This window comes from Oryctolagus cuniculus, chromosome 4 (genome assembly GCF_051225735.1).
Source record: "Oryctolagus cuniculus isolate XC-2025 breed Fujian yellow rabbit chromosome 4, ASM5122573v1, whole genome shotgun sequence".
NCBI classification, from domain to species: domain Eukaryota; kingdom Metazoa; phylum Chordata; class Mammalia; order Lagomorpha; family Leporidae; genus Oryctolagus; species Oryctolagus cuniculus.
The window spans coordinates 68,409,986-68,426,123 of record NC_142870.1 but is presented as its reverse complement, the minus strand read 5'-3'; the positions used below and the strand labels follow the sequence as shown (position 1 = coordinate 68,426,123).

Sequence of the window (16,138 nt, the reverse complement as noted above, 5' to 3'; positions counted from 1 at the left end):
TCCAAGATTCTCTCTTCTGTCTCACTGATTCTGTTTGTAAGGCTCTCTAATGTGTTTGTCATTTGATCTATTGAGTTCTTCATTTCATTTTGATTTCTCTTCACTATCACACTTTCCTGTTCTACTAGTTTCTGCGTTTCACTTTGATTCCTCCTTAAGATTTCATTTTCACCAGAGAGATTTTCTATCCTGTCCAGTAAGGATTTCTGTAGTTCAAGAATTTGTTTTTGAAAACTTCTAAATGTTCTTATCATAAATGTTTTGAAATCTGTATCTTGCATTTCTTCTATCTCATCATCCTCATAATCTTGGCTTGGGGTGTCTTGTTCATTTGGGGGTGTCATAATGTCTTCCTTGATCTTGTTCCCTTGGTTTCTGTTTGTTGCTTGGCATTGTGGAGATATTCTTTGGATTCTTCTTCCCTCGCTGTTGTGTTTTTTTTTCTTTTTATACTATGACTGTGTTAAGTGGACTTTCTGCTTTTGGAGGAGCCTTAGAGGCTTGAGGCTTGAGATGGATGTGGCCAGAGAGCTTTGCTTGGTTCTTCAGGGTTAAGGGTGTGCCAAAATAACACACTCATGTTAGGCGTGGTAAATCTCTTTGTCTTTCTTTCTTTCTTTCTTTCTTTCTTTCTTTCTTTCTATATATTTTTTGATTCAGGAGGGAAGTAATACCGCACAGCTGAGTGGAACTGAAGATATTCAGCTTGTGATCTCTGCCTTCTGTGGGTATATCATTCATCTGCTTTTTTCCCAGGACCACACAAAGAATCTGTGCTGCCCTCAGTATGGGCTCAAATTCTCCTGCAGTCTCCCACCAGGTTGCCAAGGTTATTGAATTATAGTGTCTCTGGAGAGTACTCACGTAAATCCCATGAGTTCTCTTGCCCACCGTCTCTTTTTTCACCGCCTCAGTTCATTAGCTCCACCCTTTCACTAAGTCCTAACCTCCTGTTATTTCACCCCCACCCCGAGTCAGGTTTTTCTGTTTGACTGGGGGTGGGCACAGCTCTCAGGTCATGCACAGCTGTGAGGTCGCTCGTGCACCTAAGTCCTGTGATTTCATTTATAACATCAAAGAGAATACTTAGGGATAAATATGACTGGGAAGTTGCAAGGCTTGGACAATGAACAAAGAGCATAGGGGTGAAATAAATGAAAGAACGTATAAATGAATGAAATGTTGTCCCATGTTTATGAATTGATAGATTTAATATTGAAAAGATGTATTTTCCAGTATGATCTACAGATTCAGTGTAGTCCCCATCAAAATCTCAGTAGCCTTTTTTTGTCCCCCAGAAATGGATAAGGTGATCCTAAAATTCATGTAAAATTGCAAAAGATCAAGAGCAACAAAACCAATTTTGTAAAAAGAAAAACTAAGTTGAGGGACTAACACTTCCCTATTTCAATATGGAATAAAAATTACAGCATGTAAAACAGTACAGTGCTGTCACGTGGTTAGATGCAGAGCTCAGTGTAATATAATTAAGAGATCAGAATAAATTTGTACACTTATGGTCAATTGATTTTTGACAAGAGTGCCAAGATCACTTAATGGTAAAGAATAGTCTCTTTAGTTAATGTTCCTTGGACAATTGTATGTACTCTTGTGAAAGAATAAATTTGGATCCATACCTTAAATCACATAGAGAAAAATCAAAATGGATCAGATATTTACATATAAAGCAAAAGTATAAAAATTACATTGATGTAAAACTAAATCTTCCTGAATTTGTATTTGGCAACAGTTTCTTAGGTATCATTATGAAAGCACACTTAACATTAAAAGAGATAAATAGGACTTCATGAAATTAAAACTTGTCTACATCCAAGAACATTATGTAGTGAAAAGAACAGAATGTGAAAAAATATTTTCAAATCATGTATCTACTACTAAGAAAATATAAGAACTCTTAGAGTTCAAGTACAAATAGAAAAGCAACCTAATTTAAAAATCGAGGAAGGATGTGAATAAACATTTCATCAAAGAAGAAGTACAAATGACCAATAAGCACATGGAAAAAAATTCTCAATGCCATTAGTCATTAGGGAAGTGCAAATCAAAACCACAATGAGATACTATTACACACTTATTTGGACAACTGGATATACAAACAAAACAGGGAAGAAGTCATTGTCCTTCAGGAGCCAGCACCTCCATGTCTGCAGCAGCTTGCCCTCTGCTCTGTCCTTGCTGCTACTCACTACCCTCTTGCCACTCACCACAGCTCCTCTGCACTGTGACCACAGCTTTTCCAAGATCTTTACCACCTTACCGCCAGCCATCACCACTGAAGCCTCTACTAATGCCAGCTCCTGGTGGGTCCATGTTGAGATGGGACACCTGGATCCCATCCTTGGAGTAACAGAAACCTACAAGAGGCACTCAAACAGCAAGGTGATAGTCTGAGAGCTGGAGTCTCTGGAATGATAGCAGAAAGCTCCCCAGCGGCCCAGATTGCTGGGAAAAAAAAATTGGACAAGGAATGCCAACCCATTGTGGCTTTGACTGAATTTGACAGTCCTTGGTGTTGAGAAGTGTTTGAGAAGTGGCTGGTTTGTCCCTGTGCAGACCATTTCTGGAACTGGGGCCTCAAGGATTGGAGACAGTTTTGTGTGAAATTTTCTAAAGTTTAGTTGACCACCTTGAGGAAACCACCCACCCATCTTCAGCAATGCTGGCAAGCATGCTATTGACACCATGACCTCATGACCTCACCACAGGGTTGGCCCCTTTACCTCAGCTTTGCCAAAAGGATTTACATGTGCAAGAAACCCATAGCAACAAAAAAACTGTCAGTCATTGCCTACAACATTTCAGAAGCTTTAACTGAAGCACTTTATTATGCTAGGGGTTCCTTTGTGGGCCCAGCAGGAGAACGAGCACATATCTAGAGGTATTGGGAGAAGAGTGAGTTCTATTGTTAACAGCTGGCTGCATATTTGTCCTTCCCTGATATAGCCACATTATCACCAGGCCATATTGCAGAAACTAGGTTTCATGAAAACCAACAAGTCTGATACTAGTGCAGCAAGGAAAAGAAATTTTCTTTCATATTTAAGAAATAGAGAAAGAAAGTTCTCTCTTCTTCCTTACCATTGTGGTTTTTTTCTTTAGGCACAGGCATCTCTGTCTTGCTTAGATTTTTATCCCATTCTACATCTTGGTTCAATCAACTCTATCCTAATAGGATTTATTTCAGAATGAAGAGCAGAGGTGGTATTTGGCACAGCAGTTAGGGTGCTTGCACCCCATCCCAGATGTCTGAGTTTGAGTCCTGGTTCTGTTCCCAGTACCAGCTTCCTGCTAATGCACACCCAGCAGGTGATGGCTCCAGTAGTTGGGTCCTTGCTATCCATGTGGGCGATCTGGATGGAGACCCCTGCTTCTGTGTATTTGGAGAGTGAACCAGCAAATGAGAGATCTCTCTCTTTCCGCCTTTCCAATAAGTAAAATAAAGTAAGTTTAAATGTCTGAAAAAAATTGGCAAACTTTGCCAAACATTACATCCAGTATGATATTATTTGTACTATTAATATAAAAATTAGATGCTACTGAATAATTTATATAGTGAGTACTAATATAATGTATAGTAAAATTAAATTTTGTATCATTGAGTCCATCTCCCTTGGAAGAAAAACTTTATTGTGTAATCTAGTCTTTCTTTAAGGAAATCAGCTCACTTCTAATAAAAGGAAGAAATTAAGTCAGGGACAGAGGCAAGTTAATAATTATTCAAGACACAAAATCTGCCACTAGTATTATTGTTTCTCTTCTGTCCCATATTTAACTCTTTCTGGCCACTAAACTTGGCTTAAACTTTGCAAAGTGCGTGAAGTTCCTAGTTCTAGGGATCAAATCAGGGCTGACATTAGGATCAATAATCTGTCATTTTGTGGAGGAGAAGTCTGACTTCAGGACAGGGAGGCAGTGCTTCCTCTTGGGCCCTGTGCTCTAAGGGATTTTATTAGTGTCCAAGTGACTCAAAGAGTGTGAAGGATGAAGTGGTGGGAGAGAAAGTCTAAGAAGTAGAGAGGAGACACAATAGCCTGTACAGTTTGTTTGGGAGTCCTCTGCTTTCCTAGTTTCCTGCTTTCCTACCATCTACCTTTCTTATCACTCCTTTTCTTATCATTGTGTTAATAAATGCTCCAGATGCCCATTGGGAATTCTCCAGAACTTTGCTTTGGATTCCTACTGTTTTCTGTCAACACCCATCTATTCTGTGATGTGTCCCCTCCAACCATGAGGATCGCAGCTCTTCCTTGTGTTCTTTCCAAACATCCCGATTCATTGTTTGAGTCTATTACTTGTCTTTAGTGTTTCCCCATTTTAGTTCATTCCAGCCAAAAATCTTCCTAATGCATTTAATGTGTCTGATACCTTTCTTTCATAACACTGCTCTTCTGTTGAGTCCCTTCAAGAGCATCCCTAGTGCTCACAATGTTGGTCTCATGCTTGGTAAGCAGTAAAGTTCCTCACAATTTGTCCCCACCTGACTTTCTGACTTGTTTCTGCATTGCATGCAGAAACCCTCAACTCCAGCCTAACGACCCGACTTGCTATTGCCTGTCTTCATCATGTCCCTTACTTTGCTGCCCTCCTGACTCGGAGGGCACTGTTCATCTGTCTCCACCCGTCAAGTTCTACCCCCTTCTTTCAAGCCTGGCTCACATCCTGAGTTCACAAAGAAGCCCTCCAGGATCACCCTAGGGGAAGTATTTCCGTTTTCTAGCAGTTTTATGCCATTTAAAGTCTGTGTCTCTCTTTTATCACATTTATCCTTTTATTTTAGTCACCTGCAGAAATGACTTTTAAGTTCCCTGAAGGATTATCATGTACTAGAAGGCAGGAACTGTATTGTATTTCTTTGAGTTGCCTCCACTTCCTTAACAAAAGTCAAATAAATTACTTAGAAATTAGCTCTAACTTAATTTTTGTATAGACTTGAACTAATTGAAACTGGGTATGGATTTTTCTTTAGTAAAATGGTGAGAACAAAGATATCAGGAAAATTCTTTTTCCTTCTGAACCTCAGAATATTCAGTGAACTAAATATGAGGATAATTCAAATTTTTCATGAAAAAATAAAACTAAAAAGTGCATTTTGGTGTGAAAGATTTTTGAAATCTGTGCAAAACATTTTTATAATATGCATTTTCTATGAAAGTTTTGAAGAATAAAAATTTGGTTAATTTTTGTACCAAAATTAGCTTATCATTTAATTCCATTTTTGAAGTGCCCTCTTATGAGGTGAAGAGAAAAATATATTGTGGAATTAGGTTAAGGCTCATGCTTTTTATAAATAAATTTTATAAGTATGCTCAAAATATTTTATCTTCTCCTCTTGATGTATAATTCTAAAGGAAACTGAGAATTTTCTAATATTTATAACTGACTCTCCTTTGCTGTTCATGTTCAAGTTAAGAATTGGATCATGCAAGAACATGATGGAATGGGGACACAGGTGCTCTTGGGAAAACCATGTTCTCACAGAATGAAGATAAGTGCTTTCAAAAACATAGAGAACTTCTAGGGGAAAAAATGACAGAGCTAGAGAACATATGTTTGCCTGCAAGTAGTTTCTTCCCAATCTACCCTTGGTCAACCTCTGAGTAGGAGCACCACAAATATGGGATTATCCTTATCTGTGTAGGAAAGGGAATGTAAAGTAAGAAGATAGGAAGTGAAAGGTATAATTTCATCTCAGAAAAAAGGCACCTGGAATATCCCTGAGAGCATCCTTTCCTTATGGCCCTCCACACTCACTTGGAACACCTGTTACTCCAGGTGCCAGTGTTAGCTTACAAGATGTGCCATAGCCTTATATTTCAGAAATTAGGAAGAGGGCATGATAGCAGAGAGAAGAAGGTTATGTTGTGTTTACAATGTCTTTATTTGATCCCACAAATAAGCCCAGCAATTTACTTTGTGTTCCATGGTCTGTAGGTGATGACCCATGAGTTATTCAAACTGACCTTGAGCTGAGTTACTAGTCTCTGTTAGTGTGCAAGTGCTGGAATCGTCTCCAAGACAAGTTCTGAGTATACACCTTCATTGTTTTCTCAACTAATTCCAATTTCTTTATCTTGTTTTTCTATTTCAGAAAAAATTCAAAATAATTCACAACCCCCTCTAATGAGTAAGTACCGAACTAACCAAAAAAAAAATTAAGGAAACTGTTTTTTGGAAGAAACAATAGAAGCTGGATCATTTCAATGAATGGATTCGTTTGTATTAGATTATCTATTGTGGGAACCATAGTGCCCACTGCTATCCCAACCCCTCCCCCAAACAGCTAAGTCTCCCACTCTTGGCAAAGATCTGACTGCTCACTCAACCCAAACAGCAGCTGCAGCACAAACAATACGGTATTTGTTACGACTGTGAGTTACCAAACCACTTCATTTCCGGCTTCAGTTGCCCAGATCGTTGTGACCTAGGCACACACAGTATAACCGTATGCTACTCCAGCATTTTTTCATACTGTGTTAATAGCAACCCGAATAAAAAAATACATCCTACACCATGAACTATAACATGTGTATGAAATAATGTTCCACTAAGTCACATTTGCCTCAAAACAGAGTTTCTGTATTAACATTTTAGGCCTGCTCGTTCTTTGTTGTGGCAAGGCAGGCGATGTGTCCTTCATAATGTAGGATGTTTAGCACAACTGCAGCCTCTACTCATCAGATGCTGGTCCCCTCCTCCCACCTTATGTCGATCAGAAATGTTTCCTGATAGTGCCACATGTTCCCTCGGGAGTAAAATTGTCCCGTTTGAGAACCACACCACTGGTGCATGTGTGAGGCATTCTGATATTTTCCATTCTGTGCTGTTTTATTTTTAGAAAATACTATTTGTGCTCTACTGAACGATTTTCCAACCTATTAATATGTTACAACCAACTGTAGGCAAACTGGGTCTTAATGTTTGTTAATACTGATAAATAGTCATGAGCATCAGCTGTCTGCCAAGCAAAGCTGTTTGGAGACACATAAGGTGTTTGGTGTTTGGAGATAAGATGGGTTCAGAAAGGGGTGTTGTGTTGAAGGAACATGAATTTAGTGTCAGAATCATATTGACTTGAGTACCAATTGCTACTTACTAGCTGTCTGACTTTGGGTAATTCTTGGAACAATAACCCTCTTCTCCAATCAGGAGCTGGCTGAAGCTAAGAGTGTCTCTAATTTTCTTATGTGATGAGTATGAGCATTTAATGAAACGCTGTACCTGGAAGGCCTCTGAGAAGTGTTTTCTGAGAGCCATGATGGAGATTTGTTCTCTGCAAGATGAACTCTGGCATCATACAGGATTTTTTGGCAAATATAAATTATTGCTGAGCCACATATGCTGAGGAGCGAAGCAAGAGGTCATTGAGGGCATTACTGCCTGGGATTCTTAGGGGATATGTCTGGGAAGGAAAGGCCTCAAAATGCCTCCCTTCGAATTCTGACTGTGCAGAGGGCTACTGATGCTCCGGAGAGATCTCAGATTTCCTAAGTGTCTTCAGCATTGACTAACTTTCCAGATGCAACGGGTGTTTCAGGACCACCCTCCAAGGAAGAGATGGCAGACTCACCGTGGCTCCTTTATGGTTTGCTGGCTTCAGGAGGATTGCCCCTGCTCCTTATCACCTGCTTCTGCCTCCTATGCTGCCTGAGAGGGCACCCAGGTGGGGTCCATTCTCCCTTTGCCTCTCTGTACCACACACTTGGGGCTCTTATTCCTGGGGCTGATGGAGTTGTAGGTGTTTCCTGCTGTTTTCATTCTGGGTCTTCTGTGATAAACTAAGGATAATGATTTCCTGGATCTTAATGGCTGTTAACATTGATCAATGGTGATGGGCATCAGCTGCCTGCCAGGCAAAGCTATGTGGAAAGGAATAAGGTGTTTGGTGTTTGGAGATACCAATGAGTGATGAGTTAAGAAAGGGGTATTGTGTTAAAAGAACATGAATTAGTGTCAGGAACATATTGACTAGAGTTCCACACTACTGCCAAAAAGTCACATGGATTAACTTGGGCTGGCTCCACTTGTGACAGGGCATGCCCACCACAGTACAGGCTCCAGCCTAGGGCCGTGCCTAGGAGGGTCCAGTGGCTGGGACTTTTTCATCCCATTTGTATCTAACTTAGGTTTGTCTGAGAAAGAGCTCTTTTAAACTTTAGCTGGCTGACAGGGAGGTTGAAATAATCTCTCAGATAAACATGTCTAACTTGAATTTTGTCTTATCCTCTTTTTCCAAGCTATACCACATGACTCCAGGCACACACCCTTATCTAAATAAAGAACCAAAGTCCTCAAAGAGAATTCATGTGTGTGTGTGCTTTGTCACCATCAGAAACATGTTCCACTGAGCCCTCACTTAACCAAAATGTATTTGAAAAATGTGGGTTTGGCTATGATGGGAGAAGTGTCATATTTTGAAAACAATTCTTTCTGTTTTTGAAAATTTCCATCAGTGTCACAACCAAACACTTAAAAAAAACTAAGAGAAGAATGAAGAGGTATTTCTGATCTAGTTCTGATCTGAAGCACCACAGCTTTCTCGTTCGCCCTCTCCTCCTCCTCTCATGACTTTTTCCACACCAGCCACAGTGTAGCTATGGAACCAGCTAGAGAAACCCTTGCTCTGCTGCCACAAGGGAAAACTTGGTCTGAACAAAAACACTTGCAGCGTTGCAGAGTGAGCACTAACCCAGCACCTCCTCAAAATTCTGAGAAATAGCAATCCTGCTTCCGCACCTGCGTGGCTCTTCTCCGGGGCAGGGGAGGGGGGGGGGGTGGCAGCTGATTCTTTATGTTTCATGAGGTTGCTGGAACCTCTCTCAGAACTCTGTCATTTTCTAGGGGGGGAAATGGGCAGTGTAAATTCTTACAAAATGGGCATGGTAGCCAAAGGAAATAAATACGTCAAAATAATGACAATGGAATGGGCCTGGGTGGGAAGGTCAGTCACCTGGGCTTTCCTGAGTCTTGGTGGATGCTTATTATTCTTTTCCTCTTCCAGGGAAACAAAAGAAGCCTTTTGATGCTGCAGGAAGAGAAATTAACCTGGTATGTTTGATATGTCTGGCAGAACAAATGCACTTTGTGTTATTCTAGGTTCTCATTCATTCATTTGACACATCTATAGAACACCATGTGCCTCTGAGTAATATATAAAATGTTTGTTTTACATTCACTCCAGCTTGCAACAAAGGCTCTTCAGGGTGAATAGTTCTCACAATCAGACTTTCTTTGGAAGGGCATAGGACACAGTCAAGATTCAAAATAGGAAAAGTGGAGACTGAAACCCTGAACCTTGGCTCTGCTCTTGCCTGTTATGCAACTTGAGGCTATCCTTTTATTTTCACAAAAACATTTTGAAGTCTTTCTGGAAGACAATACTGTCTGGAAGACAATAAAGAATGAACACATCAATAAACTCCTAAAATGACTAGATTTCTTTATAAACCATACAGCAGATAGAAGCATCTTCCCAGGCTTAGTTACTAAGCACAAGTCCTTGATGATGTGTGTGGGCTCCTGGAGGAAGAGACCACTTGGACAAAGCAAAGGGCAATTTGGAGACATTTTTTTCTAAAAGATTGGGAATGTAAATTTAAATTCAGTGTTATATAGATATTGGAATGAAAAAACCATGCAAGATGAGGCAATATGTTTATGAGAAAACTGTTTTGAAATCCTTTAATTAGCAAACAGTCATAGATGAGGTAGAGTTTGACTTGCAAGTGTGTGTTTCAGTAAAGAAGAGTGGCAATGAAGAGGTCATAACCCTCTTGAAATTTCCGAAAAACCAAGTATATTTTTGGCAGATAGAGTCAATAATTCTCTATGTACGTGATGTTAGAGTGTTCACCACTCCTTACTGAGCTTCCTAGTTTTAAACCAAAGCACATACATTCAACTTACCAGATTTTATTAAGCTTTTAGAAAGTATCACTGTGTCGAGTACTAAGGCTTTGTTTTATCAAATAGGAAAATTTTCTTAAATGTTATTTTCTTTTTCCCTAAGTGAATGATAACAAAAACTGCATTTTATCACAATCAGGGCTGAGAGCTGTGAAGCTATTGAAAACAATAATCCAAGTGATTTTTTGTGTGTTTGTAGTTCTGTTTCTTTCTGTGTAAGCTGGGAAAATTATTACTTGAAGTTGAATTCAAAAGGTTTTTTTCTCTGTATGTGTAATTATTTGGGAAGTTTGATTTCAGGTGTTACTGTATTTCAGAGGAATTTGAGATTTTTGCTTTATTTCAGTTATCTAGCACTTCAGAAAACAATCAGAGAGTTGCCAAATGCAGCCCTTGGCACTAACCATTAAGAAAGAACTTGTATGGGAATTAGTGGAAAAAATCCAAAATAGAGAAAGGAATTGGTGAAAACACAGGTACCTGTAAAAGCTGAAGCTGTAATCTTTCCAAAAATGGCCCTTTGAGCATCTAAAATTATTTGTATTTGGAAAACAACTGAATCTTATACTTGAAAAGGTGAATTTTATGGCATGGGAATTATATGTCAATATATCTGTTAGCAATTCAAAACAACACATATTTATTATCTCACAGTAGTGGGTAGTATAGATATGGCTTAACTAGGGCCTCTGTTCTGGGTCTCACAAGACTGACAATCAAGTTGTCAGGCAGGCTGCGTTCTCATCTAGAGTTTTTGTCCTCATCCAAGTTCATCTATTTGCTGGCAGACTCTACTTCCTTGCAGCTATAGAACTTCATTCTCATCCGTACTTTGTTCTTCATTGGATGTCAGTCAGGGTCCACTGTCTACGCACCTTCTGTGGCTACCTGACTCTCTGATGGTCACTTTAACAACCATATAGCTTGCTTCAAGGCTACCAACAGAATCTCTAGCTCCATTCTGCTAGGACAGAGTCATAAATCATAGAACCAATTCAAAAGATTTATTTTCCTGTGGATACTCCCTATCAGCCTCTCCACAATGTAGTGGCTGGAAACAATTCACAGGTTTTTCCCGCACTAGCACTCCAGGGAAGAAGATAATAGGAAGGGTGTGACTCACTGGGGGTCATTCATTAAGGTGTGTCCAGATGCATAGCAACTTACCCTTTGAATAGAACTAAAATGGGACAACTCACCTTTCTACTGGAAGTCAAAGTAAACAGGAAAATATTGGTGACTCTTAAAGGTTATAAGGTTAAACTTTTTAGAAAGTGCTTTGTGGGGCCAGCTTTGTGGCCTAGTGAGTAAGGCTGCTGCCTGCTACACCTACATCCCATATGGATGCTGGGAAAAGCAGCAGAAGATGGCCCAAGTGTTTGGGCCCCTGCCACCCCTGTGAGAGATTTCAATGAAGCTACTGGCTCCTGGCTTTGTGACCATCTGGGGCATCTCTGTCTGTCTCTCTCTGCCTCTCTGTAACTCTTTCAAGTAAAGAAATAAATCTCTTTTTAAAAAGTGTTTTGTCCATTGTAAAGGGCCATGGGAATGGAAGGTGGGATTGATGTGTCTGCCCACATCATAGGGCACCAGCATTGGAGCACCCATGGCTTTGATGGGGCATCACTGAAGAGGTTCACCTGTAGAACACCAGATTTTCTTTTCCTCCATTCATGCTAACAAAATTTTTCAGGGAAATAAGCATATTTGGGGAGGAGATACAGGTAATTGAATTGACAGATTTACACAGGTAGAAAAATAGAACAGGGACCCTACTGATATGTTGAATTTTTATGGCTATTTTCCAGTCACTGGAAACTCCCCTTCAGTGCCCACCCACTGACTTTAACCAGGCTCCTTCTATTGGGGATGGAATACTTTCCATCTTAGCCAAGAAATCTTTGTTGTTTTCTTCTTTTCAAGATGTATTTATTTATTTGAAAGGCAGAGTTACAGAGAGAGGGAGAGACAGAGAGGTCTTCCATCCACTGGTTCACTCCCCAGATGGCCACAATGGTCAGGGTGGTGCCAGGCCAAAACCAGAAGCCAGGAGTTTCTTCCAGGCCTCACATGTAGTTTCAGGACCCCAAGCATTTGAGCCATCTTCCACTGCTTTCCCAGAAGCATTAGCAGGGAGTTGGATTGGAAATGGAGCAGCAGAGACATGAACTGGCGCCCATATGAGATGCTGGCATTACAAGGTGGTGGCTTTACCAACTATGCCACAGCGCTGGCCCTAAATCTTTGCCTCTTTCAATAATCAGTCTTAGTGATATTTTTGGGCAGCCATCTCGTAAGAGGGAAGCAGTGCATCAGCAGTTATTATCTAGTTTCTCCACATAGCATCAGAAATGCTTTAATGACAGAACTGTGCTAAACAGATGTAATGAGTATCCTACTGCACACAGCCCATTGTGGATGACAAAGTACCACATAAGGTAGATAGACTATGTACCTTATCACATAAGGGTAGATAGACTAAGACTATGTACCTGATACCTTAAAGGAGTTAGGCCAATCTTCACAAACATACTTGGACTGCCAAAATTGGATTAAAACAATGAAAGTAACAACCCTTAGCTTCAACACCATATCTTCATTTTTACCAGGTAGATTTTTTGTGTGTAATTAGGAGTGCCTAACAAATAGCTGACATGAGTTAGAAAACATTAGGACTCATTTTGGTTTTAGTGTTCATAAACACACCTCTTACTCTGAGGTTCTAAGTTACTTGGCTTTGTTGGAAAGTAGAAGAATTTTCTTGTGTTATAAAATAACAACTGAGCTTGGCCTCACCACAGCTGACTTGTGTTCCAATTCCAGGCCTCTTGTTACTGGAATGACCCATTACATTTCTTCTTTCTGCCAATTTAGTAAGGCTCCATAGGAAAAACGCTGCTTTACCCTCATTTTATTCTAAACTTCCCATTAATTTGAGCTGTGCTTTTCATCTTGAAAGGGGATTGAAAAATGTTCTGTTACGCCAAAAGTGACCCGTAAGAAAGTGCAAGATAACTATTTAGGAGGACCATAGTGTTTTTTCCTTTAGTGTTCTCCCCAAAAATGTAGATTTCTGCAGAGTATGTAAAGGACAGCAGATTCTCTTTGTCCGTGTGCACAACTACATTAGCCTTTCGCTCATAGTTTGCTGATGGATATGCTTCAACATATCCTCAGGTGGTTCTGAAGGCCATCTTTTTTCTCTTGCAGGTTGACGTTCCCCAGCTCGTCAGGAGTGAGCAAGCTGATGTGGGCACCAGGAAAAATTCTCAAACACTGCCACCAGAAACTGGAATTTATGATAATGACCCCTGGTTTAAAATGCAGGAAGGGTCTGAGGTTTATTCTAACCCGTACCTGGAGGAAACCAAACAGGGTATTGTTTATGCTTCCCTGAACCATGCCATCATTGGAATGAACCCAAGACAGGCAAAAAATGAGAAAGAAGAACCTACAGAATATGCATCCATATGTGTGAGGAGTTGAGTCTAGTTCTGACCTTAGGCAGTGGTCAGTAAATGGTTAGCATGTCAACCATTGCTAACCAATGGTTAGCGCATCAATGCCATTGTCAGGACAGAAAAGAATGTCAAATAACATCTCTCAACTTGGCAGTTTTCACTTTAAGAAGGTACATGTTGGTTCTTGGAAAAATAATTGAAGCCTTTTATGGTATGGGCTTGAATAATAAAGTCTTCTTTGGGAAACTGAGCACCAACATGAGCAGCAGAAGGGCTGGACACTTAAATTTAGCTACATTTTGCCCAATGTGCAAACTCAATCTTTCCTTCAGCACTGAGAGACATATTGCCAAGAGAGATTTAATGTTATTGGCATCGGTTCACTATACACTCTTGAAGAAGAATATCCCAATTAGACTAATCACAAGTACTGTAATAATCATACTTTTGCAGCCACTCTTCCATGATAAGAAATTTCTGTGTGTCAACCTAAGACTGATGTCTCTCAAATATAATGGAGAAATAATTTTGGACTTGACATAAGAAAAAAATGGGTGCAGCAAAGATGTAGAATATTCCAACTGGATATGAGGTAAATGTTTTCTGTACTCAGCAAATAAATGTTTATATCTGCCCAGTTAGATTGCTCAGCGAATATGAATATTAATAGAGCAATCAGTGCATGTGCATTTGTGAGCAAAGTGGTAGCTCAGTGCTTGGGTCACATAGACTAATGCATATGAAAGTGACTTGATGCTGCTGAGTTAACATACTGTGGACATCTGAATAAACTTAAAAATCAGTGAAAATAGGTGTCGCTAGGCATGTGCAGATTGAAACCTGCATCATGGTTGGCCTGATAGCAAATTAAAATCACAGTTAATGGAATGAAGAAGAGTTCAGAATATTTCATCAATCAACAGGGATCAACATGCTTTCATTCATATCTCTACCTTGCTGTTTTTCTGATGAGGGAATTCAGAGCAAATCATACCTTGTGAAATATTACAGTTTGATAATTTTTAAATTCTGAGATTGCAGCCACTCTAAGAGCAAAATAAGAGATGGTTTCAGATTTTCTGAATTTTCAGAGTACTTGAGTCTGATTATTTCAAAAATAGCCTATGACTTTATTGACCAAATAGAGGCCAGAGTTTTCAGGTGCTGCTACTAAATAATAGAGTAGTCCTAAAACAAAGTGGTTAGCCAAAGTTGGGATTCATTTGAACAAATACATGAGCTGCTGAATCAATGAATGTGTGTGTGTGTGTGTGTGTGTGTGTTAGTGCATACAGGGGTAAGTGACCTATAGAAATTGCACAAGAGAAACTGATCAAATTGCTCTTACATTTTCAGTTTGCTTATGAAGCTTAAAATGCTAGATCATGGATCATTAAAGAAAATGTATGAAATCATGGGAATGGGAGTATGATATACACACAAAAGAGGCAAAACTGAGGCTTTTCTTATGTAATGCTGGCATTAACGTGCAGTTACTAAGATTGGGGTGGAAGAGGCAGTTTCTGAGTCAATGTTATCTAGCCAGTATGATAACATTACACTTAAGATTTAAGCAAATTCTAGATGGATTCTTTTAGCCAAGCAGTATTTGTGGACAAATTATGTAAAAAAGAGAAGAATTGCTTGTCCAATTCTTAAAAATAGAAACAGGAAGTATGGTGAGGTTACATTTTAGTCTTCTCTTATCAGATAAACACACAAAGTTGAGCAGTTCCTTCCTAAATCTCTCCCACTTAAAAAAACAAAATATTTCTGTCTATGTTGCTTAGAATGTTCTTAGGGTGACTTACAGTAAAGATGCTATTGATTTCACTTTTCTAAATGTCTTATACTTGTATCATGCTTGTCAAAGTAACAAATTATTTATGCCTTATTTCCTTCAATAAATCTATTTTGATATTATTTCCATGACTTATTTCATTGATTTACCGATGCTTTGAGAAACAGAATATACAGACAATTTAATGATTTTTGATGAAATTTAAGCTTGCTGGTGGTTCCCAATAAGAAGGTAAAATGATTAAGATTTATTTGAAATTGACTGGATATTTGATTTTGTGACAAAACATGTATGGATGTAAGATAGAAGTGATTCTCAAATCTTGCAGTGTACAAGACAACCTGGAGAACTGGCTAAACTGTAGCTTACTAACTTCCAGAGCTGAGAAATTCTGATTCTGGAGACCTAGAATAGGGCTCTATAATCTTTTCCTTTAGAATACACCCTGGGTGATTTTGACATGTTTCTCAGTGCATACAACTTTAGAGGTCCAGAAGTAGAGGTGAGATTTGATAGAAGTCATTTCTTTGATCAGTGTTGTGCACCAACCAGGACCATCTAGTCCTCAAAATGGATTTTCTGGCTTGGTCATATCTTACATGCATATTTGTACATATATATATATATATATATATATATGTAGTTTTAGAGTCAGCAAAGCAAAACAGAAGGCAAGATTTCTTAAATGTCCTCTTTCCCTAAACATGCACAGATACCACCATCAGCAGCATGCTGCATGAACTACAATCAAACTGATACTGACAAGTCACTGTTAACCCAAGTCCATAGCTTACTCTTGATGTTTTAGTTCTTTAGGTTTTGGCTTGTAGAATGACATGTGTCCACCATTGTACTGATATACAGATAGTTTTTCTACCTTCAAAATCCTCTGTGCTGTGACCAGCATTGTGGTATAGCACATTAAGCCACTGCCTGTGATGCTGACATCCCA

General features: G+C 39.3%; 1 protein-coding gene across 5 annotated transcripts in view; it reads left to right on the top strand.

Annotated features, from left to right (window-relative positions):
• The window catches only part of BTLA (B and T lymphocyte associated), a 44,983-nt gene extending 29,675 nt beyond the window's left edge, over positions 1-15,308 (top strand). For 2 of the 5 annotated variants that reach the window (XM_051819056.3, XM_089330804.1), the window contains 4 exons: positions 6,110-6,145; positions 7,556-7,681; positions 9,020-9,066; positions 13,135-15,308. In XM_051819056.3, the coding sequence (XP_051675016.2) occupies positions 6,110-6,145; positions 7,556-7,681; positions 9,020-9,066; positions 13,135-13,410 (485 nt within the window). In that variant the 3' untranslated portion in view covers positions 13,411-15,308. Of the gene's footprint in view, positions 1-6,109; positions 6,146-7,167; positions 7,682-9,019; positions 9,067-13,134 lie in introns of all 5 variants that reach the window. The other 3 variants (XM_051819055.3, XM_070072106.2, XM_089330805.1) reach the window with 2 other exon arrangements.
• Positions 15,309-16,138: the final 830 nt, after the last annotated feature.